The 27,602-nt window shown below is 41.9% G+C and overlaps 1 protein-coding gene across 24 annotated transcripts in view; it reads right to left on the bottom strand.

The window, feature by feature from the left end:
- Positions 1–27,602, bottom strand: part of LOC144308397 (uncharacterized) — a 469,309-nt gene that overhangs the window by 430,813 nt on the left and 10,894 nt on the right. For 10 of the 24 annotated variants that reach the window (XR_013374856.1, XR_013374855.1, XR_013374854.1 and 7 more), the window contains exons 1-3: positions 22,398–22,637; positions 18,852–18,938; positions 5,282–5,386 (exon numbers count right to left, since the gene is read on the bottom strand). Coding sequence is in view for 2 of the 24 variants with exons in the window: in XM_077888793.1 (XP_077744919.1) it covers positions 5,282–5,386; positions 18,852–18,938; positions 22,398–22,518 (313 nt within the window). In the remaining 22 variants the exon portion in view is untranslated. Of the gene's footprint in view, positions 1–5,281; positions 5,387–18,851; positions 18,939–22,397; positions 22,638–26,708; positions 26,984–27,602 lie in introns of those variants that run through there. The other 14 variants (XR_013374865.1, XR_013374867.1, XR_013374866.1 and 11 more) reach the window with 6 other exon arrangements.

The following is a 27,602-nucleotide window of genomic DNA, read 5'->3' as shown; positions in this document are numbered from 1 at the left end:
AGTCCTGAACAGTTTAATAAAGCCAAGTCAATCTCCCAGGTTTATTCGGTTGAGTTTTATTGTTCCACAATACTAAAGGAGATAGGATCCAGGCTACAGGTTCTACTAGAACAAGAAGGAAGGAGGGGTGCCTGGCTGGCTCAGATGGGAGAGCGTGTAACTCTTGATCTTGGAGTTGTGAGTTTGAGCGCCACGTGGGGCATAAAGATTACTTAAAAATGAAAACTTAAAAGAAAGAAAGAACCACAGGTGCCTGGGTGGCTCAGTTGCCTAAGCATCTGCCTTTGGCTCAAGGCATGATCTCAGGGTCCTGGGATCAGGATCCCCCCAATCAGGTTCTCTGCTCAACGGGGAATCTGCTTCTCCCTCTCTCTCAAATAAATAAATAAGATATTTTAAGAGAAAAAAAAGAACGAACGAACTGGAAGGAATGAGAAGACTGGAGGAATGCTGATAAAGATTTGTAGATTTAATCACAGGGAGTTGACAGGACTTGTTACCTCAGTCCAGGCCTCACAAGATTAAAAACAAGAAATTTGAATGTGTGGACTTTGGGGCAAGTTCACTGACTGTAAAAGTAACAGTGAACCTTAGGGGATGCCTGGCTGGCTCAATCTGAGGAGTGTGCAATCCTTGATCTCAAAGTGTGAGTTCGAGTCCAACCTTGGGTGTAGAAATTACTTAAAAATAAATAAACTTTTTAAAAAGAATATTTGTTTATTTATTCATTAAAGACACACAGAGAGGGGTAAAGACATAGGCAGAGCGAAAAGTAGACTCCTCACTGAGCTGCACTCAATCTTAGGACCCTGGGATCACACCCTGAGCCAAAGGCAGACGCTCAACCACTGAGCCCCCCAGGCATTCTAAATAAATAAGTTTTTAAAAGAAAGTAACAGTAGATCTTAGAGGATCTTCAATTGATTTATTTAACAAACATTCACCTAGTACTAGAGTAGCTTTTATGAGGATACGTCAGTGAAAAACATACTGCCTTAATCTTATGAACAAATGAAAAAAAAAAAAAGAGCTTCTCCCCTCTTCAGTAAATGGTAGCTCTACCGTTCCACCATTGATCTAGTTGCTCCTAGGAGAAACCAGGAGCCAACCTGAACTCCTGCCTTTCCCTCAGCTAGCCTCTGCCTCCTGCCTCCCCTCTGCATGCACATATGCACCTGTGCACCTATGCACGTAGACACACAAATACGCACACGCACGCCACAGCCAACTCATTGGGAAGGGCTGTCAATTCTAATTCCAAAACAAGTCTGGAATGTGCTATTTCCAACTCCACTGCCTCAACCTTGATCCCAGCCATTAGCACTTTCCACATGCACTACAGCCATAGCCTCTGTTAAAGAATTTATTTTTTTTTAAGATTTTATTTATTTATTCCTGAGAGACACACAGAGAGAGGCAGAGACACAGGCAGAGGGAGAAGCAGGCTCCATGTAGGAAGCCCAATATGGGACTCGATCCAGGGGCTCCAGGATCACGCCCTGAGCCAAAGGCAGCTGCTCAACCGTTGAGCCACCCAGACATTCCTCAGTTAAAGAATTTCAAAAAAAAAAAAATCAACTGAGTAAATGTTAAAGGACTTACTGGCTTTATCCAGCTATTCATGAATCAGGCGGCATCCAGTCTAGATAACAGAAAGTTCTAAAGAACTATACCGGCAAGAGATTTTACAAGCAGAAGGAGCAGGAACAAGGAAATTATACTAGGCAAAAGTCAGATTGGTTATTGAAAGACTACTTTCCTTACAGGGGATGGTAGGGATTTATCAAGCTGATTACCTAACTCATGTTGGTCAGGCAATTCCTGGTTAACTGGTTTAAGATTCCACCTCAGGCACAGGAAAAACTCTCCGTTTCAGTTTGGTGACACAGGGTTTAAGAATGAGCAACTCCATTCCTGCTGTGTAGTCTTTAACATCCCCTAACTTGTCTTCTCTTCATATGCGTTCCTAGCTCTTTCCATCCGCTCTCCACACAGGGACTAGAACATAGATTACATCACTTTTATGACCCTACATACAATCTTGTAATCGCTTCCAACTGCTCAGAAAATAAAATCCATAATCCTCACCATGCCCTGAAAGACTCAACATGACTCTTCTGTTCACCTTTCCAAATTCATCTTAGTACATTTTTCCCTTCTTCAAAACATCTCCTCCACATGGGCCCCGTCTAAGTTTCTAGAATATGCTAAACTCTATATCAACTCCGAGCCTCTGAGCTTCCTGTTCCTCTGCATAGAGCATATTTCCCCTGGCTTTTTGCCTGACTGCCTCTTATTTAATTTCTATCTGACTCCTGAAAAACACGTTTGTGCGACTCCATCAACAGTGTCTCACTTTGGGGCCACTGGGTGGCTCAGTGGTTGAGCATCTGCTTTCGGCTCAGGGCATGATCCCGGGGTCCTGGGATGGCTCAGGGTGTGATCCTGGGGTCCTAGGATTGAGTCCGGAACCAGAATCCCTGCAGGGAGCCTGCTTCTCCCTCTGCTTGTGTCTCTGCCTCTCTCTCTGTGTATCTCATTAATAAATGAGTAAAATCTTAAAAAAAAAAAAAATGTCTCACTTTACTCCTTAGGGGCACCTGACTGGTAGAGTATGCAACTCTTGATCTGGGGATTGTGAGTTTGAGCCCCATGTTGGGTGTAGAGATGACTTAAACATTTTTTAAAGATTTAGGAGTGCCTAGCTGGCTCTGTAGGAGGAGCATGCAACTCTTGATCTCAGGGTCGTGAGTTTGAGCCCCATGTGGGATGTAAAGATTATTTAAATAAATAAAACTTTAAAAAAATAAAATTGAAAAATAAACTTAACTGTCTCACTTTAATCCCTCTCTTCATTTTAAAGATTCCTATCCTGAAAGACTATCCATTGGAAGAAAGACAGTCTCTTCAATAAATGGTGCTGGGAAAATTGGACATCCACATGCAGAAGAATGAAACTAGACCACTCTCTTTCACCATACACAAAGATAAACTCAAAATGGATGAAAGATCTAAATGTGAGACAAGATTCCATCAAAATCCTAGAGAAGAACACAGGCAACACCCTTTTTGAACTCGGCCATAGTAACTTCTTGCAAGATACATCCACAAAGGCAAAAGAAACAAAAGCAAAAATGAACTATTGGGACTTCATCAAGATAAGAAGCTTTTGCACAGCAAAGGATACAGTCAACAAAACTCAAAGACAACCTACAGAATGGGAGAAGATATTTGCAAATGACATATCAGATAAAGGGCTAGTTTCCAAGATCTATAAAGAACTTATTAAACTCAACACCAAAGAAACAAACAATCCAATCATGAAATGGGCAAAAGACATGAACAGAAATCTCACAGAGGAAGACATAGACATGGCCAACATGCATATGAGAAAATGCTCTGCATCACTTGCCATCAGGGAAATACAAATCAAAACTACAATGAGATACCACCTCACACCAGTGAGAATAGGGAAAATTAACAAGGCAGGAAACCACAAATGTTGGAGAGGATGTGGAGAAAAGGGAACCCTCCTACACTGTTGGTGGGAATGTGAACTGGTGCAGCCACTCTGGAAAACTGTGTGGAGGTTCCTCAAAGAGTTAAAAATAGACCTGCCCTACGACCCAGCAATTGCACTGTTGGGGATTTACCCCAAAGATACAAATGCAATGAAACGCCGGGACACCTGCACCCCGATGTTTCTAGCAGCAATGGCCACGATAGCCAAACTGTGGAAGGAGCCTCGGTGTCCAACGAAAGATGAATGGATAAAGAAGATGTGGTTTATGTATACAATGGAATATTACTCAGCTATTAGAAATGACAAATACCCACCATTTGCTTCAACGTGGATGGAACTGGAGGGTATTATGCTGAGTGAAGTAAGTCAGTCGGAGAAGGACAAACATTATATGGTCTCATTCATTTGGGGAATATAAATAATAGTGAAAGGGAAAATAAGGGAAGGGAGAAGAAATGTGTGGGAAATATCAGAAAGGGAGACAGAACGTAAAGACTGCTAACTCTGGGAAACGAACTAGGGGTGGTAGAAGGGGAGGAGGGCGGGGGGTGGGAGTGAATGGGTGACGGGCACTGGGTGTTATTCTGTATGTTAGTAAATTGAACACCAATAAAAAAAAAAAAAAAAAGATTCCTATCCTAAACCCTAGGACAATCTGTAGTACTTTCATGTGTTTACTTTTGTTGTCCGTCTTCCCCATGTAGATTCCATGAGGGCAAGGACTATATGTGTCTTGTCCTCAGTTCTTAGAACAGTGCCTGGAATACAGCAAGTACTAAAAAAATGTAGCTTGAATAAATGAATTGATGAAAAACAATTAGCCAATGAACAACAGAGCAGAGTCAAAATGGACTGAATTACGTAAAAGTTGTGAGAGAGTAAGAAGAGATAATAAATTCTCCTTGTCAAATAAAAATAATTATGGGGCGCCTGGGTGGTTCAGTCAATTAACTGTCTGCCTTTGGCTCAGGTCATGATCCAGGGGTCCTGGGATCAAGCCCCACATCAGGCTCCCTGCTCAGCAGGGAGTCTGCTTCTCCCTCTCCCTTTGCCCTTCTCCCTGCTTGTGGTCCCTCTCTTTTTCTCTCAAATAAATAAAATCGTTAAAAAAATAATAAATAATTATAATGAGGTAACATTTAAGGCAAAACTCATCTATGTTACTAGAAGTCAGGATGATGGTTTCTCTTAAGGGAGGGTATGTAATGACTATAAGGGAGCATGAGTCAGCCTTCTGGAGTGATGTTAATGTTCTGTTTCTTTATTTGAACACACCTGGTTGTGTTCAGTTTGTGCAATTTTCTGGATACACAGTGTATTTCAACAGAAAGTTAAAATGGAGAAAAAACACACAGTTTATATGGAGCACATGATATCAAAGTACAATGGTGGATATTCACAATGGTGCCTAAGTCACCAAAAAGATTATGTTTATTGTGAACTACTTTCAAAAACTTCCATGTATTATGTATCGTGTAGTTTCTGAAAGATGTATAATGTATAACAATAAAATGTATAATGTAGTTTCTAAAAGATTTCCACTCAAAATAGGTTACATTAGGCAATATAGTAGATGGTTCTGTTACCTGAAAAACTGACTCAAGTGGAACACCTTGTGTTTTAATGATATTCAAGAACTAAGATATTTAAAAAAAACTAAGATATTAATACACTGAAACCATTAGAACAATCGCAAGAACCAGGCTAGGATACTGCTCCCATTTTATAGAAGAAAACACTAAGGTTCAAGGACATTACCTGATTTCTTTACAGTTGCACATGGAAAAAGTCCAGTCAAGTTCCTCCAACTCCAGGAGCAATGCAGTATGCTTCTTACTACTCTTGGTGTGAGTCCATGGAATTCTGGAAGAGAAGAGGTAGAGTCAGTAGGGTTGGGCCATCTCAGGGAGAAAGGTCTGTTAAGATGCTTTGTAGGTGGCCCTTATCTTCAACACTTGCCTTAACATCTTCCATGACTCCAACTCCCACTTACCTCCTATGAGTGGCACTTGGCATACTTTTGAACAATAAATAGGATCCTTCAACAGGCATTCACTGAGTCTTACCATAGATATAGCTAAGCTCTCAGAAGAACCATCTTTTATTTCTAGGAGCCTCTGGTATATCTATCTGTTCCCTGGTTGAAAATAGTAACAAATACAAACAGAAAGGACCTTGCAAAATGACTACCTTCTGTTGGGGCCTAGAAATTTCACCCAAAGCTGACAGAAACATTTAAGCCAATGCTTGGGTAGCAACTCCTTCAAATTCCAAGTCCAAGACTGATTGATTTATGATCTGATCAAAAACTGTCAGGTCTAGGTTAAGGGAAGATGTGGGATGTCAGAGGAAAAGGAAGATGTGAGGCCCACTTTGGTATATAGAGGTCCTGGGAAGATCAGTTTTCCCAGGATCCTATCAGATCTGGATGGCTTGGTGCAGACCTCTTCTCAGGGCAATGAGATGAGTATGTATAGTTCACATAAAACATAGCCACAGAACCCCAACATGAGCTTCAGAAATTGTGATCCTAAGTCCCAGGAAGAACCTGAACTCCATCCAGAGTTCTAAGGTAAAGCACTGGATAGGACCCAGAATGCAAAGAAGACCTGAGAGCAGATTAGGTTTAACAAAGCCACAGTCAACCCCTCTCAGGCCTGTGGAAGACCATATACTGCAGAGAAGAAGTTCCTTGTTCCCCCCCAAAACTGTGGGTCTTGCCAGCGTTTTCAAGCCTGTTATGATCCATCATCCCAGATTCCACCTTGAGGACTGAGACATTTATTATCCCAGCTGCCAGGAACATTGGTGGCTGGTATATCTCAGTTTAGACCTGCCCAGGAGTTGCCAAAAGCCAAAAAGAATCAACTGCCTCAAGGTCATGCTCCTTTTCTTGGAGTGGACCTCAACCACTGACTGGACAAGGTTAGAGTGGAAAGCCTGGTCCCCTCATCTCAGGGTCAGTAGCAGCTCCGAAGGGACATCCCAGCTTCAGAGCTCCCTGGGGGATGAGCTGAGTCCTTTGCTATTTCTCTAGCACAGTTCACCTCCACCAAGCCTTCCTCCTTCACTTCCTCAGATGTGGATCCTAAGAACGATCCTGAATACACTTCCTATACACTAAGACATACACTAAGCTCTGGTTCAGGATCAACTTTCTGGGGACAGGGCTTCTGACCTCACACAAGCCCTTACAAAATGTAAAAAGTATTTTAAGTTGGGGGAACAGAAAGGGCATGGGTGCAAATAGCTAAAATATGAATGGAGTAAGGGCACCTGGGTGGATCAGTGGTTGAACGTCTGCCTTTGGCTCAGGGTGTGATCCGGGGATCCTGGGATCAAGTCCCGCATTGGGCTCCTTGCATGGAGCCTGCTTCTCCCTCTGCCTATGTCTCTGCCTCTCTCTCTCTGTGTCTCATGGATAAATTTAAAAAATGTTCTTAAAAAAATGAATGCAGCAGAAGGTATCTTCCTTAGAACATTGTTTTTAGGAGTGGTAATGTGAGAAACTGAAAAGTGGTCAATAGGATGCTGCAATTTACAAAATAATGTAGCTTCAACTTAGTTTTAGTTTTAGGTTTGTTTCAGCCTAGGGTTATTTTACAACTGGAGTCCCAGGCAGAAGTGCTGAGTTTCCATTTGTGGTAAATTTTTCATGGGTAGACCAAGGGTTGATATTTTTAATGTCTAAGAAGCTCATATACATCAATAAATAAAAGCATGGATACTTCAAAAGATATAAATGTTTAATGGCATGAGTAGATAACTCAAAAGCAAGCAAATATTAAGAATGAATCACCTCGGGATGCCTGGGTGGCTCAGCAGCTGAGTGTCTGCTTTTGGCTTAGGGTGTGATCCCAAAATCCGGGGATCGAGTCCTACATCCGGTTCCCTGCAAGGAGCCTGCTTCTTTTTTAAGGTAATTTATACCCCCAATACAGGGCTCAAAACCACATCCCCAAGATCGAGACCTGGATGCTCTATCAACTGAGCCAGCCAGGTGCCTACACTCGAACTTTACCGTCTTATTTATTTCAATGTGGGATATGGTTTTCTTTAAAGGGTAAGAGGAATTTGGATTTTAAGAACAGGTAACATTTGTTAGAACATTATTATTTGTCTCAAACACACACGTACTATAGTACTCCTATACAAAAAAAAAAAAAAAAAAAGCTTTCTCTTTATTATAGTAATCACACCAAGGACATTTTGCCAAGATTGACACTCCTAATATTCAATAGAATATATGTTTTAAGATTTTTATTTATTTATTCATGAGAGACACAGCAAGAGAGAGAGGCAGAGACACAGGCCGAGGGAGAAGCAGGCTCCCTGCAAGGAGCCTGATGTAGGACTCAATCCTGGATCCTGGGATCACGCCCTGGGCCAAAGGCAGACACTCAACCACTGAGCCACTCAGGTGTCCCAATAGAATATTACAAAAATATGGAAGCACTAGAGCCCTTGTATACTGCTGGCAGGATGTAGAATAGTACAATCACTTGGAAAAAAGTTTGACAGTTTCTTAAAGAACTGAAACATGGAATGCCAGGGTGGCTCAGTGGGTTAGGCATCTGCCTTCGGCTCAGGTCATGGTCGTGGGGTTCTGGGATCGAGCCCCACATAGGTTCCCTGCTCATCAGGAAGTCTGCTTCTCCCTCTCCCTCTTCCTGCTGCTCCCCCTGCTTGTCATCTCTCTCTCTCTGCCAAATAAATAAATAAAATCTTAAAAAAAAAAAGAGTTGAAACATACCACAACTGTAAGATCCAGGTATTCCACTTGCAAACATTACTCAAGAGAAATGAAAGCACAAGTCCATACAAAGACTTGTATGCAGATGTTCACAGCAGCTCTATTTGTAATAACCAAAGCTATAATCAACCCACAATTCAAAAGCTGAATGGATAAACAAATTGTAGATCTATAATTGCCCAATATCAACAAATACCCAACATCAGTAATAAAATGGAATAAGGGATGCCTAGGTGGCTCAGTCAGCTGAGCATCTGCCTTTGGCTCAGATCATGATCTCAAGGTCCTGGGATGAGCCCCCATCAGGCTCCCTGCTGAGCAGGGGAGCCTTCTTCTCCCTCTTGCCTCAGTCCCTCCCTCCTGCTCATGCTCTCTCTCTTTCTCTCAAATAAATAAATAAAATCTTTTCTAAAAATACAAAAATAAACAGAATCAGCTGAGATACATACAACAACATGTATGAACTTCAAAATAATAAGCTGAGAAAAGAAGCCAGATTAAGGAAAAACAGTATATTCTGTTTGAAGTCAGTGTATACAACATTCTAGAAAAAGCAAACCAATTTAGAATGACAGAAAGCAATATCAGTGGCTGCCTGGGAGTCACATGTGGGAGGGATGATGAAGCCCATCAAGGAAACTTTGGGGCTGATGGAGATGTTCATTTTCTTAACCATGGTGATGATTTTTGCATGCATACATATGCTAGAACACATCAAATTATACTCTTCGATGTGTGTGTTTTATGTCAATTACACCTCAATAAATCCCTTAAAATCAATAAATATAAATAAGATAGAAGGAATAACATTCCATAGAATGTGGTCATAAAAAAGTAAGAGATTGGGGCACCCAGATGGTTCAGTTGGTAGAGCACACAATTCTCGATCTCGGGGTTGTATGTTGGAGCCCCACGTTGGGTGTAGATATTACTAAAAAATAAAAATCTTCAGGGGCGTCTGGGTGGCTCAGCAGTTGAGCGTCTGCCTTCAGCTCAGGGCATGATCCCGGGGTCCTGGGATCGAGTCTCACATTGGGCTCCCCGCTGAGAGCCTGCTTCTCCTTCTGCCTACATCTCTGCCTCTCTCTGTGTGTCTCATGAATAAATACATAAAATCTTTAAAAAAAAATCTTCAAGAACATAAAAGAGATGGGAGGGAGACAGATGAAACAGGTGATGGGGATTAAGGAGTATACTTGTGGTGACACCTGGGTGGCTCAGCGATTGAACGCCTGCCTTCACCCAAGGATGTGATCCTGGAGTGCCGGGATCAAGTCCTCCATCGGGCTCCCTGCATGGAGCCTGCTTCTCCCTCTGCCTGTGTCTCTGCCTCTCCCTCTTTCTGTGTCCCTCATGAATAAATAAATAAAATAATTTTAAAAAGGGAGTTCAAAAAAGAGCTTTATACATCCTAATTTTTCAAGAAGTGCTTGGGGAGCTACATAAGGAATAGTGATAGAGCTGAAGAATCCTGTGGAAAGGACAGTTACTAAGTGACTTTCTATTCACTAGGTCACCAGCTCCGTAATGCCCCTGGGAGAGACCGAGGCTGTTGAAATTCCAACCATGACACAATAATCAAAGGACACAATGATCTAAAATTTGGGAAGAGCCAAGTAAAATACCAAGCACATATGATCCTGCTTCAAATATAATCTAAAGTTCATCCACCCAAGAGAGAGGGATATGAAAAATCAAGAGGCTCCTAGACAACCTAGTGGGAAGTCATCTGACAAATCACGGCCTATTATGTAGACAAGGAAAGGTGGCGAGGAAGTACATGTGAGGGCCCATAACATCCTGTGGAATCTGTCCTTTTAATGTAAGCACACCTGTGGACAATTTTCCCAAGCATCCATTAATATTTAAACTTAAACCTAATTGAAAGATTTTTAGTGTTTCACTTTGGTACAAGCCAAGGAGAGTGAGCAAGAAAAAGAGAGAGAGATAACAAAGAAATGCGAGAGGCCTGGGGGCATGCTGTCTCTGATTTAATGCACCAGTCACGGAAGCAGATAGCCTAAACTAGTTAGGAAGATTGGATCTGCCTCCCTCCTCAATGCAAAGGATTAATCCTACTCAATGTATCCTCCTTCTGAGGCTGCTCTGAAACTGCTGTTTCACATCTTCTCTGGATGCTCTTGGCAAATGGCTTGGAGATGACATAATGAAAATAAGCTTTGGGACGCCTGGATGGCTCAGTGGTTGAGCATCTGCCTTCGGCTCAGGGCATTGATCCCGGGGTCCTGGGATCAGGTTCTGTATGGAGTTCCCTGCAGGGAGCCTGCTTCTCCCTCTGCCTATGTCTCTGCCTCTCTCTGTGTCTCTCATGAATGAATAAACAAAATCTTTAAAAAAGAAAATGAGCTTTGGGTCTTGTTAAATGATGTTCACATACACAGGAAGAATAGGCTCACATTTGTAAATTCTGACTCAGCCAGTGGCAAGTGTGAGAAGTAACACAATTGTGCAACAGGCAAGATGAGAAGGATGAAGGGGACAAGAAGAGAGGAGAGAAGACCTTTATTTGGGCATAGGAGAAGGAAAGGAAACTGGATGGCCTATAATGGCAGACCCTTAAAACAACTGGGACCCTGCATTTATTGGAAGATATAGCTTCATAAGGAGATAATGATTAATTTAGCCTAGATTAATAGAGACCATCCAGGCAGAAGTTCATATAGAGAATTAAGCCTAGCCTGCAGCACAAATAAAGGGATGACATCATGAACGTGCACAGAGGCAGCAGGCAGGAGGGCAGGCAGAGAGGGCCAAGCCGGGAAACTGACATTGGATATACAATTAAACTAGACTACAGCTCTATTACTCAGATTTTTTTTGACGATTTTATTTTTGTATTCAGGAGAGACACAGATAGAGAGGCAGAGACACAGGCAGAGGGAGAAACAGGCTCCCTGCAGGGAAGCCCGATGTGGGACTTGATCCCAGGATTCCAGGATCATGACCTGAGCCGAAGGCAGACACTCAACCACTGAGCCACCCAGGCATTCCTCTGTTACTCAGGTTTTACCAAATAATGATGCTTTAAAACTGAAGTGTTAGGGACGCCTGGGTGGCTCAGTCAGTTTCGCATCTGCTTTTGGCTCAGGTCACGATCCTGGGGTCCTGAGATGGAGCCCTACTTCAGGCTCCCTACTCAGTGGGGAGCCTGCTTCTCCCCCTCCCTCTGCCTGGGACTCCCCCTGCTTGTACTTTCTCTCTCTCTGCCAAATAAATAAATAAAATCTTTTTAAAAAATAAAATTGAAGTGTTAGCATTTCTTTTTTTCTTTTTTTAAAGATTTATCTATTTATTTTAGAAAGAGAGAAGAGTGAGGAGAAGCAGAGAAAGAGAGCAAGAGAGAAGTGGAGTCCCTGCTGAGCACGGTGCATGACACAGGCTCAATCTTACAACCCTGAGATCACAACCTGAGCCAAAATCAAGAGTTGGACACTCAACTCACTGAGCCATCCAGACATCCCTGAAGTGTTAGCATTTCAGGAGTGTTATATGTATACAGTACGACTACCAATAGCTTCTGTAGACCATCCTTCAGAAATAATGCAGTGGTGCTGCTGAACATGTACCAACCTACAACATAAGAACATTTCCTGGTATAAGATACAGATAGCACCTGTGACATAGAAGTTTGCAATCAAATTGGGAAGCTGAACAATGTAAACAGAGATGAATAAAGTTGTTAATGTAAGTTCAAGGCAGAAGCCATCTTGTTGGAACAACTGGACACTTGCCTGCAGTGGTAACTCTGTGTAACCCAAAAATAATAGGGCAGGGAAATTTTAGCCGAAGTGTTGGAAGGGCTATCTATGCCATTTCTGCTGGGACAGCAAGTATTTATAAGCAAACCATGACTATTAAATATAGCAGTTTTGTCCTTTGCTCTTCAATTGTGAGCAAGAGAGGCTTCCAAAATGGTGTAGAAGAACCAATTTTTTCCTCTACCCATCTTGGGTTCTCAACAAGTGAAAAACAAGCAGAAGTATGTTAACATATGCATCATGCATACACCTGGGAGAACTCAGTGACAAATAACTCAAAAAAGTTGTTAGAACTTGGGCTTAAGCAGCATCTTCACAAAGAGCAATCTATCCATAGAGATGTGAAAAGATGAAAGAAAAGGATTTTAAGCTTCCAAGCAGAGCAAACTGGGAAGGTCAATAGATGGTGAAAATTAATGGAAGGTTCTCTGTGGAGGTCCATTTTGGTGCTGACTTTCCATCTTCATGGCCATAAATCCTGCCTAGGGGAGGGGATTTATAGCAGTCCTCATTCCCAGAAGTTTCTGCTTTACTCAGATAAGGAAAGCTCCAGGAAGGCTTCATTTTGCACCTATGAATTCTCATTTGCCTCTAGCTCAAAATAATCTCATACCAATATGGCATATATTTTTTTATTTATTTATGATAGTCACAGAGAGAGAGAGAGGCAGAGACACAGGCAGAGGGAGAAGCAGGCTCCATGCACCGGGAGCCTGATGTGGGATTCGATCCCAGGTCTCCAGGATCGCGCCCTGGGCCAAAGGCAGGCGCCAAACCGCTGCGCCACCCAGGGATCCCCAATATGGCATATTTTGATTGCAGCATATTCTGCTGACTTTCAGTGGAAACAGGAAAAGTAATGGAGAATGGACTCCTCTCTCTGTCCCTGGGGGACAGTGTTCCTAGGAAGACTTTCCATGGTAGTTACTCTCTCCTGGACTCAACAGAAGCCAAATATCTATTCCAATCATTCAAGACGTAATGACTGTGGGGACCTGAGTGGCTCGGTTGGTTGAGACTCCAGCTCTTGGTTTCGCCTCAGGTCATGATCTGGGTGTCATGGAATTGAGCCTGATGTCAGGCTCTGCGTTCAGTGGGGAGTCGACTTGAGACTCTCTCCTTCTCCCTCTGTCCCTCCCCACTCCCTTGCTCGCAAACACACTTTCACGCTCTTGCGCTCTCTCAAATAAATCAATCTTTAAAAGGTAATGACTGAAGTTGTCATTGAGACTTAGAAATCAATGGACTAGAAAACTTTCAATGATTTTCTAAGTCAGAGCTGGTTGTCTAAGGGCAGATCTTTGTGCCATGGACCCTTCTGCAGTCTGGATAATACTGTTTCTAAATTAATAAAGGAAAAGACCTAAGATTACAAAGGAAACAATTACATTGAAACACAGTTACCAAAGTATTAAAATTTTATAATACAATAATATGTGTGATTCTTCTTTTTGAGAATCTTTATTAGTGTATTAAATAGCAAGATCTAGCAGAGCTTTATGACTAATTTTGAATTACTGTGATGAGTATAAAGAACTTTTGAGATAGCTGCAAAAAGTGTGTGATAGAACAATGCATGCCTATGATTCTTATTGGTGACAAAGTCCCAGGAACTGCTACTACTACCGTGGTTTGTTACCTACATGCATAATTGAAGGAAATGCTAATCTTAGCTAGAGGTTAGTAAAAATGCAAACGAACGTTTTTTTTCCCCTTTTGAGATCACAGATCCTCCTGAACTCTATGAGTTGACCTTAAGTTAACAACCCTTAGTCTTGGGACCCCTGGGTGGCTCAACGGTTGAGCACCTGCCTTCCACTCAGGCCAGGACATGATGCTGGAGTTCTCCGATGGAGTCTTGCCTTGGGCTCCTGCATGGAGCCTGCTTCTCCTCCCTTTGCCTATGTCTCTGCCTCTCTCTTTCTTTGTCTTTCATGAATAAATAAAATCTTTTTTTTAAAAAAAAAAGAACCCTTAGTCTAAAAACCTGTGGTCTTAATATACACACAAACACACACACACACTGGGTCTGTTAGTGTGTCCTGAGAAAGTACCCATTATATACCAAACTACACTCTCAGAGACAATAGCCAGTCTTTCTAGACTCCTTCCCTCCTCAAATCATGGAGAACGGCTCAAGAGACAATGCAATGCCTGGCAATCCTGCTACCTGCACTGTAGGTCTATTCATGTCTATTCATGTCTTTTTATCTATAACTCTCTCTGCTTGCCCTGTGTCCAACACCTTCAGATTACTCTCATCTTTTAAAAAAAAATTTACTGCAGAAACACTTGGCTGCCTTACTTGGTAGATTATGCAACTAACTCTCTCTCTCTCTCTCTTTAAACTAATCTCTGCCCCCCAAATGGGGCTCGAACTCATGACCTGGAGATCAAGAGTCAGAGGCTCTACCAATTGAACCAGACATGTGCCGCATGCATGGGACTCTTGATCTTGGGATAGTGAGTTAAAGCCTCAAGCTGGGCATAAAGCTTACTTAAAATAATTTTTTTGCAATAATCATTTCAGATTTTATTAGTTCCCTCTGGGGAAATCTTTAATCGTAATATATCAGCTATAAACTAGAAGGATTTTTGCAAACACAGGTTCTCTGCACTTAAACCAAGAGCTGTGAACTCCAAGTTTTTTATTCAGAACATGAAGCAATTGAAAATAATGAGGCTGACTCATGCTCACACCTACCAATCTAAACTTCTAAAGAACTTTCACCCTCACGCAAAAGATCACGGTGACTGATAAGAGAAATCAAGTCACCTCTTTTTAAACATTCTTTTTCCCTGGGTGGCGCAGCGGTTTGGCGCCTGCCTTTGGCCCAGGGCGCGATCCTGGAGACCCAGGATCGAATCCCACATCAGGCTCCCGGTGCATGGAGCCTGCTTCTCCCTCTGCCTGTGTCTCTGCCTCTCTCTCTCTCTCTCTGTGACTATCATAAATAAATAAAAAAAAAAATTATAAAAAAAAAAAAAAAAATAAATAAACATTCTTTTTCCAGCTCAGCTGATTTAGAATGGCATATTTACTGTGCATATATACTGTGATTACTGCCTCATTTTTTGAAATATTTTTTAAGTTGTATGTGGAGCCCAATGCGGGGCTTAAATTAAGGATCCTGAGATCTGAGATCAAGAGTCAGACACTTAACCGACTGAGCCACACAGGTGCCCCATCACTTTTGAAGTATTTTTAAGGGACTCGTTTTTTAAAAATATTTTATTTATTTATTTGACAGAGAGAGAGAGAGAGCAGGGGCAGGAGGAGCAGTAAAGGGAGATGCAGGCTCCCCACTAAGAAGGGAACTGGATATGAGGCTCGATCCCAGGACCCTGAGATCATGACCTGAGCCCAAGGCAGACACTTAACCACCTGAGCTACCCAGGTGCCCCAGGACTCATTTAAAAATAGAACACAGAGGGACCCCTGGCAGGCTCAGTCCATAGGGCATGTGATTCTTGATTTGGGGGTTATAAGTCTGAGCCCCACCTTGAGTGTAGAGATTATTTTAAAATATTTTTTAAAAATTAAGAATCAAAAATAAAGGGCCGCCTGGGTGGTTAAGTCAGTGAAGTATCTGCCACTGGCTCACATCATGATCCCAGGGTCCAGGGATCCAGTCTTGCCTCGGGCTGCCTGCTCTGAGGGGAATCTGCCTCTCCCACACACATTCTCTTTCTCCATCTCTCTCACTCGCTGGCTCTCTCAAATAAATAGAGAAAATCTTAAAAAAATCAAAAATAAAAATTAGGGACTCCTGGGTGGCTCAGCAGTTGAGCGTCAGCCTTCGGCTCAGGGTGTGATCCTGGAGTTCCGGGATCGAGTCCCACATCGGGATCCCTGCATGGAGCCTGCTTCTCCGTCTGCCTGTGTCTCTCCCTCTCTCTTTCTGCGTCTCTCATGAATAAGTAAATAAAATCTTTTAAAAAAATAAATAAAAATTAGACGGTGGAAAGTAAACACAGCTCCAAAGTCTTTCTTTCCCTATCAGCAGTTGACCATTAATCAGGGTCCTGATAAGAAACAGGACAAACTCAGTTGGCATCCTTAAATGGACTTTTTCAGAAGGGAGTGTTTGCAAAGGCATGTGCTGGGTTAAGGAAACCGACAAGGGATGCTGGAGCCTTCAAAGAGACTCGCAGGGTGGGGAGCTGGCCATTGCTCAGGGAGGATATGGTGTTAAGGGAACCCGGCGGAGAGCTGGAGCAGCAACACAGAAGGAGAGAAGTGATTATGACCATGACCTCATCTAAGTGGAGGATGGAAAGAGATAGTGATGCTGATGGTGATGCAATGCACCCCGACCTTTCTCACCAGCCCCTTGGCCTCTTGCTAACCCCCACCCCTAATGGCCCAACCCAAGCAGAAGCTAAAAGGTAGGGTGTCCAGGCCATGCCTTCCAGGGGGGTCAGAGCAAGGCAGAGTTAAGTGGAAAATCAGTGTGCAAGAGGGAGAAAGGCAGAGGAGCCAGCACATGCCCTCAGCCCTTTTCAAGTGTTTATACAAAAACAATTTGAGAAGATTAATGGCAGTTATCTGGTTTATAATTCAAGTCCCTCTTGAGATGATGCTTTTAAGGAAGGTCTTGTTTGCCTGGCGTTCCAGTTCCATATTGATCAAATTGTGTAGATAATTGTTTGTTTACTTGACCATTTCACTTGGCCTCCCTGGTCCCAGTCAGTGGGAATGCCTGGAGCTGCATTTCTTAAGTGATGCCCATTTGAGCTTAATTGTTTATCCACTCTAAAGGGAGCCCTGGCTGGGTGGGTTGTTGTTTTTTGCTTTTTTTTTTTTTTTAATCACTCCTGTTCAAATTCTGTCTCGAAATATTGAAAGTTAAAGGGATGATTTAAGGAAGAGCCTGGACTTTCCATTGCCTACAGCCACATGATTCAGAGGGTTCTTCCAACTATTGTCTATTTAGGCGAAAGAAAGAGTAAACACGTTTATAAATGTCAGACGTGGCCCCCGTAGGGGCGATTGATGCAGACAGCCAGAGCCAGCATTTAAAAAATTATCCAGAGGGCTTGATTCAATATCATGGCTGGCCAGAAGTCTGGCAAAGAACTGATCCTGATGTGCTTGGAAAGCCTTACCTTTCCCCGATCCCCTGTCACAGGGCATAAGAATCTTTAAAGGAACCAGCAGCTCTGGTGGTCTGAGTAGTGAAACTTCATTGTCAACCATGGAGCAGCTGGGAAAATGTGATTCCCACCATCCTGCTCTACCACCCAGGGCCTCACTCTGAACTGAAGTCACCTGTCACGTTTTAAGAAACTCATTCACATACCTTTATATTTCTTCTCGTATCCGGGAGACTCCTCCGAGACTTTTGTTCAGTCTACATAGAGCCTATCTCAGGGATAGCCTCACTGTCACCAGTGTGGCTCCTTCCCAGAACAGGGCTGTGTTTCAAAATATTATTTCTGGTTGTAATCTGTTTTTTTCCTGTACCTCTGTACTCCCATGGGTGCTCTAAGGGCCGATTCCACTCTTCCAGTCTACACTGAAGGTGAAGTTAAGGTACATATTAAAAACCATCAAAGAAACTTCTAACTTGGGATGCCTGGGTGGCTCAGTGGTTGAGCATCTGCCTTCAGCTCAGGTCGTGATCCTGGGGTCCTGGGATTGAGTCCCGCATCGGCCTCCCGCCATGAAGCCTATTTCTTCTCCCTCTGCCTGTGTCTCTGCCTCTCTCTCTCTCTCTCTCTCATGAATAAATAAAATCTTTTTTAAAAAATTTAAAAATAAAAATGTTTTTTAAAAAATTGAAAGAAGTCTTTCATGTTGCAAACCACCTCAGAACTACTCTCTACTAGATGGGGTGCTGCCTGAATCATGAGTTATTTAATAAAGCCAATGAGATTTTCAAGTTTACTTGGATGAATTTTGTCTTTTGAGCACACATGAACATCAGCTGGGGCATTTCTCCGATACTCAGGCTTAGTCCTTTACAAGCAGCCTCAATTTTGATGACAGCAACTTTAGAAGGTAAGAGAGCAGCAGTAAGAAGATTGTCTACCTGTTGGCCTTTTTTGATTGCGATCCCGGAGGACATACAACATTTTAGGATAGTAACTCGAATTACAGTGATGACATTCTACCAGGATGTATCAGATTTTGAGGAGTTTCATGTAATTTCTAGAACAGGTATATACCTATACCTATACAAATACAACATACGGCTTAGTATTACTTCTTTTTTGACAATGCTTCCCATGTAATTTAACATATCAAAGAAGCCTAACAAATCCATTGAAGTGTTGCCAGAAAGGTCTGGAAAAATGCTGAAGTTTCTTCCTGGCCAAAAAGGCTTCATTTAGAATTTGCCTTGGGAAGAGGCCACCTGGGTGGCTCAGGTGGTAAAGCATGTGACCCTTGGTCTCGGGGTCATGAGTTCAAGCCCCACCTTGGGCGTGGAGCTTGCTTTCAAGAAAAGGTTGGGTGGATTTGCTTTGGGAATATTGGTCAAAAGTACCAAAAAAGCTTTTAAAGCCATTATCTAATGGGATCACAGAGTATTACAAAACTTAATAATAATTACCTATTAACAAAACGTCACTCTCTTAATGTTAAGACTCGGTTTTCCTAAGCATTCAAAGATCTGATAAAGAGAGCAAACATAGGAAATTATTTTGATAAAATGCAGAATCTTTGTTTTCTAGGAAGAGCACTGTAAAAGTAAAGGAACTTTCACAATCTGTTATCAAAAGTAGGCCAAAAGCCAAAAACAATTTATCCTTTTAACAGAGAAAACCAAATTCTAATTTTGCACCAGCTTACTTTTGCAGCCAGGGCGTAGTGGTGTAAGAGCATCTGGCTCCTGGGATCCCAAACAGAACAGGTTCAGCCACTGGCCACTCACAAAACCTGAAGGCAGAGAAAGGAGTGGAAGTCAAATAAGAAAGTAATTTATTTTGGTGAGGTCACCACAGGGCAGACAGCGGACTACTGACTCAAAATACTGTCTCCAAAGTGCTTAAACTTCTCAGTTTCTGTAAGGAAAAAGCAGGACAAAGGGTCAGGGGTACGTGCAGGTGGCCAGAGCATCATTATCACGGGTGGAGTCTTGTTGGCTCAAGATGGTCCTTATTGCTTGTAAGAGACAAGGTTCTGGGTAGTTCCTGTTCCCATCAGGGGGGTACTTTGCCCATAGGGTCTTATACCTGAGTTAAGAGATAGGCTGGAAGGAACTTAATTAGAAAGTTTGAGGTCAAAATGGAGGTAGCTGAAGTCCTCTTTCACTTTTGATATTAAAATATATTCAAATAAATATATGGGAGGCCTGGGTGGCTCACTGGTTGAGCGTCTGCCTTTGGCTCAGGGCATGATACCAGGGGTCCTGGGATCGAGTCCCACACTGGGCTCCTTGCGGGGAGCCTGCTTCTCCCTCTGCCTATGTCTCTGCCTCTCTGCGTCTCTCATCAATAAATAAATAAAATCATAAATAAATAAATAAATCTTCATTTCAACCTTAGTCCTGAACCCACATAAAATTCCTTTCCAAAGATTCCTTCTTCACAAACTTTCCACTTTCTTTTTCCTCATAAAATGCATCTCCATTCTGCATATCTTCTTTTCCCGAAAATATAGCTTATTTCCTTTGCATTTCAAGATTCTCCCCTTACTATTTCTAGTAGCTTTAATTACATATATGAATGAGAATTCTTATTAAGCCTTAGAAACCTTAATTTCTAGTGAAAAGTAAGAAGTAAATGATTATGAATGATATTAGCATTCTGTGGTTTGACAGACTCATAAATACTTTTTATAATTTCTGGAAGCATATGCTTTCTCATGGTAAATGTCTCAGTGTGGCACAAAGCGTGTTTACTAACAGACAAAAAAATCTTTAGCTTCTCTGTAATATGCTAAATGTGGATAAACCTATGTTCAGTAATGAATTTCTCCATATTTTATACTTAATTTGGAAATGATCTAAATATTCAATAAATTTCCATCACTTAATTTAACTTCACAAAACTGAAATTTCAAGCTACCAGAGATTTAAGAAGCTATTTCTAAGTACATATACCATAAAATATATTATTCCTAAAGATTTGATTTATAAGCTCTTTTTCCCCTTACGTGGAAATCATTTTCTTCCGACAATTACATTTAAATTACCCATGAAAAACATCGTGAGACATTAGACAAAAATCAGCCATCATTCTAAGTTCTTTCTGCTGCCAATTTTCCAAAAGGGATAACATAAATTAAACTAGTAAACTCAGGTAGAATAAAAGCTGTTTACTTGCATTGTATTCAATGTTGATAATAATACTAAAGAAATGTCTGCTTCTATTCCATCAACAAACTTAAACTAGCTTTTATTTACTGGAGATGATCCCCAGATGATGTGAACTGGAAAATCATTTGGGTTAGTTTCTATCTTTCCGAGAGTTTTATAATGTCCAATCCTTACAAGCGCTTGCCTTCAAACCAACTGAATAGGGAGGACTCTTTTACAAATTATTTTTAGCAATACCATCCAGAGGTAGAAAAATATCTCGCATTTTAACACATATACAGTAAACACACACAAACAAACCCAAAGATCTTATAGCTCTTGCCTTTACCAGTTATTTGTGGAGATGTCATAATAAGCCCAATTTCAAAATACCAGTCTCTTTTTTTTCCTTCCTGAGAAACTTCTCCCTAACGTTTACACTTCAAAGAATGGCCCAGGTCCTTGAGAAAATGGGAATACAAAATTTCACAAAGGGACACATTAAGTGCAGGACGATTCCATTTCCAATGTCCTGATTTTTTCCAGCAGTTTCAGAATAAGGTTTGGGGAAATTGGCAAAAGGCTAAGTGAATTTCTGAACTAGAGCCATACCTTTGGCTCTGTAAAGAGTCACAAGACAAAGACAGTTGTGTACAATTCTCCAAAGAATTAGGTTGTGACTTGCTTTAGGTACTTTCTAGCTTTTTGTTGTTAATACTTTTGCAATGAATCACCCAATGAAGCTATTTTGGAACCTGGAAACCTGTTAGAGCCTTCAGTACACTAATTAAAATAGGCAAGAAAACAAAGACAAAACAAAACAAAAACTAGGCATCCCATTCTGTTTCATTTGGAAGCCCTTGTTTTTATTTTTTATTTGGGATTGGGGATCCCTTGCTTTTCAAGTACAGTTTTACTTACTTTTTTCTTAAGTACACTTTTAAAATGATCTTATCTAGGGGTGCCTGGCTGGCTTAGTCAGTAGAGCATACAACTCTTAATCTTGGGGTTGTGAGTTAAAACCCTACCTTAGATGGAGAGATTACTTAAAAAATAGAATCTTTAGAGACACCTGGGTGGCTCAGTGGTTGAGCGTCGGCCTTTGCTCAGGTCTGCCTTTGGCTCAGGTTGTGATCCTGGGGTCCTGGGATCCAGTCCTGCCTATGGCTCCACGCAGGGAGCCTGCCTCTCCCTCTGCCTTGTCTCTGCCTCTCTCTCTCTGTTGTCTCTCATAAATAAAATCTTTAATAATAAAATAAAATAAACCAAAGCCTGATTTATGGCCCACCAAGCATATCTTTGCACACCTGCTTTGTGACTGAGTAGCCTAATAGAAAACCACCTTGTCCTTGAGATATCCATCAATGCCCGTACTCCCTGCATTCCTTGATGTTAAAAACTCCTGAGTCCTGCTTATATGCCAACCTATAATCTCCCAAGCTTTTACAATATATAAAAAAGTGAATAAGCCTGTTACTGTTCTCCGGAGCACCTTCTTCCCTGTGAAAAGTGCGCTTCCCGGGCAGCTGGACTGGAATAACACTCAAATCAAACCCTCTTTACTTTTAGAGATGCCAAAAGGTTTGTTCATTTTCTGCCAACAGGACAAACCAAAAGGCCAGGGTTTCTTTCTGGCTTCCGTGATACACACGTAGCATTAACTTTATCTACACAAATCAAGACAAACACATTCACCTTCACATATCAACAGTAACTAAGAGAGCTGCCTCCTGGCTCCAAGAAGGCCCCCTGTGCACAGCCACCAAAGCCATAGAATATTGGGGGAAGGCCTGGACCAGCAGAGCCCAAGGAAAGGAGACTGCAGACCAATTCCAAACAAATGTGGAACTGCAAGCTAAATCATCAGCAGTTGCCAACATGGAATCCAGAAATGGAGCGAGGGCATCGGGTTTTCCACCGGGGAATTGCAGTCTGAAAGGCTAGAGGCTTGGCTCCACGCAGACCCACCCGGCAGCCAATTGGGCTCCTACTGGAGATGTCTGCCAGGTCAAGCTGACCCGCCCTTTTAAAGAAAGCCAATTAGATCCGAGCCTGAATGCAAAAAAAAAAAAAAGCCAAGTTGACCAAGAGGCACTTACCATGGCCCTCGGAAACGGCCAGTAAGACAGTGAACCCAAGAGTTCTGGGGGCGCCATGCACGATTCTCCTTGTCCCCAGATGCCAACAGAGGCTAGCTTCTAATCCCGTTGCTGACACCATATTCGTTAGAAAGCAAAATTCAGCCAAGTAAACTTGAAGATTTCATTGGCATTATTCAGTCATGAAATTCAGAGCAGCACTCCAGCTAGCAAGTAGAGGAATTAAACAAAATGGAAGCCTCTTACAGGAAAAGAGGGAGGGTATAGCAACAAAGTTTAATAACTTTTTAATAACTTTTCTTTAAAATAACTTTTCCTTAATAGGAAAGAGAACAAAGGGTTACTTCATCTTTGTGGGAGGAAGCCCCCCCCCCTCCCCGCCCCCGCAGGGTTTCTAACCAATGCAGATTACTTTACTAGAGCCAATCAGAGAATTTCAGCTTGACTGTTTCAAGGTCACATTCCTGGGAGAGTTGACCCTGTAATTAAGTCTTTGGTTTGCCGTGGTGGAGGGCAAATGACTCCATTTTGTGCTTCTTCTTTCTTTTTGAACAATTGAATAGAGAATATCCAAGCAAAAATTCGTATAGAGGGAGAATTTAGGTCAAGAAGCAGCACAGTATAAAAAGTAATGAAACATTTGTGTGGCTCTTGCTTAGAACCTGTGTGTGTTGGGGAGCTGGGGATGTGGAGTGCAATTAGGAAATTGACAATGCAATTAACTAGATGACAACTCTTACTTGGATTTGACCAAATAACAAAATTTTATAAATTGAAGTGTTGGTATTTCAACAATGATATGTACATACATGAAGTATATTTGCTAATGGCTTATATGGACTATTACCCAGAAATAACTTCAGTGATGCTGGTGAGCATAGGTAAGTACATTTCCTGGTCTTGATATCGTACTATGGTTTTATAAGTTGTTATTGTTGGGGGAAGCTAGGTGAAGGGTACATGGCACCTTTCTGTGCTGTTTTTGCAACTTTCTGTTACAAAAACCTTAAATTTTTGTATTAATGTTTCAGTGACTCTTTATCCTATATATTCTGCTTTACATAACTGAGAGCACACCCCAGTTAAATTTTTATCATACTTTTTCATTCAATCTTATATCATAATTTTCTCATGCCATGAAAAAAGTCCTTGTAAACATAATTTTGTTTGGCTGCATGATCTTCAATATTTGTAACATATTCCTATCCATTTCCTTATTGTTGCATGTTCAGTTATTCTGAGCTGTAAGTGTTCTTTTTTGGAAAGGGTTATTATAATAAAAATTATTGAAATAAAGTCTTTATACATAAATCTTTTCTCTGTGTTTATATTTTTATGAACAATTCACAGAAGAAGAACAGTTCAATCAGTAGGAGTGAATATTATTAAGGCTTTTGATACATATCAGGAAATTGTTTTTCTAATAAGTTTGTACCAATCCACTTTCCCAAGAGTTAGTTGTGAAAAAACTTTTGGTCACAGCTAGACCCCAAGACCCAAAATTACTGCTCACCTGCTTGTACGCATAGAACTTTGTCCCATATTTTTCCTTAAGCCCTTCTTTCCAGCTCATCTCTTCAACTCGGGGAAAAGACCTAAGGGGCATAGCATCCCTTGATGGGAATCATACTACCACTCAAGTGACAACAGCTGCCTCTAGGAAGGGCTTTTCCGGCCCAGAACACCCTGACTAGTTTTAGCTAAACTCTCAACTCATGCCTGCTCTGACCCATGGAGTGACTGGCAGTTATCTTTAACTTATTATAATACTAAATCTTGCCCAAGGAGGAACGCAAGCCTCATTTACATCCTACACAAGGTATGGATAAGCATGTTTTTTAAGGAGCATGTGTGACTTTAAGCCAGCCTCTACAGACCATGACAAAGCTCCCCTTTCTAAATATTCATCCTAACCCTAAATAAAAGGAACCCATCCACCCTTGCTTGGGGAGTCACAGCTTTGGATGTCCTTATTTGCTGCAAATAAAGTTTCCTTTGTGCAACAACTCCACCTGGTGTAGTTTCTATCTGCGACTTACCAAGGAGCGAACTCATGTTAGTTTGGTTACACTTTCTCCACACTCAAATTGCCATTTCTGAAAGAACACATCAAGAAACAGTTCAGGCAGCAGATTCCTGAGACTTTGCTGACCTCCAGTTCTAGAAGACACCACTTGAATACATCTCAAAATTTTGATTTTGCCAACTAAGCCTGTTTAGAGTGGATGAATGGCAGAGACTAGGGTTGCTTGCAAGTTAAAATATATTTTTTAAAAGAGCCTTAAGGGGCACCTGGCTGGCTCAGTCGGTAGAGCACATGACTCTTGATTTTGGGGTTTTAAATTCAAGCCTCATACTGGGTGTAGAGATTACTTAAAAATCAAATCTTAGGGATCCCTGGGTGGCTCAGCTGTTGAGTGTCTGCCTTCCGCCCAGGGCGTGATCCTGGAGTCCAAGGATCGAGTCCCACATAGGGCTCCCTGCGTGGAGCCTGCTTCTCTCTCTGTCTGTGTGTGTCTCTGCCTCTCTCTGTGTGTCTCTCATGAATAAATAAATAAAATCTTTTTAAAAATCAAGTTTTAAAACACATTCAATCCTTAAAATGACTTTATAAAAATTTTTTTAACTAAAAGAACCATAAATTTTGTAAACCTGAAACTAATGTAACGCTGTGTGCTAACTATACTTCAATTAAAAAAAAAAGGCATATACTCTGCATACTAGGCCTGAAAGTGACAAAGATGATGTTTTGTTGTGAAAAAGAAGGTATCTCATTCATAGTATTGGTTTCATTGAAGGCTATCTGTGCTGAATACCTTCTGGTTACCCCTCAAGATCTACTTTCCTCTCTTCCACACCACTTTCTGCATTGAAAGCTGTCTCCTTTTCCCATATGCTCTGGCTTCTTGTTGAGTTCATCCAATGGATAGATTATAGGAAAGGGTAAGTTTGGGTTATTTATCCCATCACTCCTTCCCTGTGAGCTCTTCAGGGGCTACTTGTGTGCCTCAACCAGTGCTCACTGCTCCTCCTGGGGTAATCCTCTCCCTATGACTTCTTACTTCCAGATTCCATGTCTTTCTGGCCCTTCCCAGTGGTGATAACAGCTCTGCTATCACTTCCTCAGGGGTACCTCACTGTCCTTCGCAGTCTTCCTATACCCTGCCCACACGTTGGTAAATATTCTAGTTACTAAATCTTCTTCAAATTATCTCTTAATTTGTGCGTGCCTTCTTTTCCAGGTGGGGTCCTCCTTGAAAGAATGACTAGCTGTGGTGGTCTAAGGGAGTGAGGGTCCCATATTACTTTCAGAGATGTGGTGGGTGCTGTGACTGTGGATGCTGTGCTTCTGTTGGGAGGGATAAGTACCAGCTGGATGACAGTGGGCAGGTGCAAGTCTCTGAGGTAGATTTGACATCTATCAACCTTGTGCTCAATGTTTTAGGCAGGTAACTACCTCTACAAAAGGACACAAAGATACTGAGTTTGCAAGCCATCAGCTTCCAAATGGTTCTTTTTTTTTAAAGATTTATTTATTTATTCATGATAGACATAGAGAGAGAGAGAAAGAGGCAGAGACACAGGAGGAGGGAGAAGCAGGCTCCATGCTGGGAGCCCAACGCAGGACTCGATCCCGGGACTCCAGGATCACGCCCTGGGCCAAAGGCAGGCGCCAAACCGCTGAACCACCCAGGGATCCCTTCCAAATGGTTCTTATGTCTCATGTAAGCACTCTGGATAACAGGGGGAGGATCAGTAGAGAAATCTAAGAAGAATGTCCCATGGACCCCAGTGACCTGAACAGAGTGACCCATATGCATCTTCTACTTGCTGAGATGAGCAAAACCAATGAACAGCATATGGGGAACACCCAGGAGCAGTGTTGTGCCTAGCAAAAGGAAAACTCAGAATTACTAATCCTGTCTTTATTTAAAATTTGGATATTTTGTTCATGGTTAATTTTGACATTAGCAATTTAAAAAAAAAACTACACTAAAATATTTATCTTGATTACTCAGTATTTGGCGCTCCCTAAACTTTGCACCAGAAGAAAGTGCCTCATCTTCCTCACCCTAGTTTGCTAGCCCAGCTATAAGGAGTTAGCTTTGACTCTTCTCTTTCCCCTCAGAGCCTGTACTTGGCTCTCCTTTCCAAATACTTCCAGAATCTGATCACATCTGGCCACCTCCACGTCTACCACCCAGGCTCAAGTCACTGTCATCCTTCACATGGTATTCTGCTTACTATTCATGCATCACACATTACCCCCCAAAAGGTACTAGTATACAATAACCACTTAATTTTGCTCACGGTTTTGTGGGTCAGGACTTCAGGAAGGGCTCAGCCGGGCAGCTCTTGCTTGGAGTTCATTATGTTGTTGTAGCCAGGTGTCAAACTAGGGCTGTAGTCATCTGAAGGCTCAACTGGGTTGGCTGTCCAAGATGGCTCACTCATGGACCTAACAGCTGATGGTGGCTGCCAACTGTGAGAGCTCATCTTGGACTGTTCAATGAGGCACCTAACACACAACCTCTCCAGCATGGGGGTCTCTTAGATGGGGGCCAACTTCCACTGGGGCAAGCATCCTGAGAGAATCAAGGGGAAACTTCATGACATTTTACGACCTAGCCTCAAAGTCACATGTCATCACTTCCACCAAACTCTATTCCTTTAAGTAGTCTTAAGATCACTCAGATTCCAGAACAAGGGCCCTAATTGTCTATCCATCACAAAGTAGCCAGAATTATCCTTCTAAAATGAAAGTCCAATTATTTGACTCTTCTGCTCAAAACTTTGAATGGCTTCCCATCACACAGGAAAAATAACCCAAAGTCTTTAGCATAGAGGCACCTTACTGGCTCCATCACCGGAGCATGCAATTCTTGATCTTGGGGTTGTTAAGTTCAAGCCCCATGTCAGGTGTAGAGATTACTTAAAAATAAAAAAAATTTAAAGATTTTATTTATTTGTTCATGAGAGACACACAGAGAGAGAGGCAGAGATATAGGCAGAGGGAGAGGCAGGCTCCCTGTGGGGAGTCCAATGTGGGACTCAATCCCAGGACCCCAGGATCATGACCTGAGCCAAAGGCAGACGTTCTACCACTGAGCCACCCACATGCCCAAATAAAGTATTTTTTTAAAAAACTCCTTAGCAAAAAAAATTTAAAAATTAAAATAAAAAAAACACTCCTTAGCATAGTCT

The sequence above is a fragment of the Canis aureus genome, chromosome X (genome assembly GCF_053574225.1).
Source record: "Canis aureus isolate CA01 chromosome X, VMU_Caureus_v.1.0, whole genome shotgun sequence".
Taxonomy (NCBI): domain Eukaryota; kingdom Metazoa; phylum Chordata; class Mammalia; order Carnivora; family Canidae; genus Canis; species Canis aureus.
The sequence above is the reverse complement of the archived record's forward strand: the minus strand, read 5'-3'. Positions and strand labels throughout refer to the sequence as shown.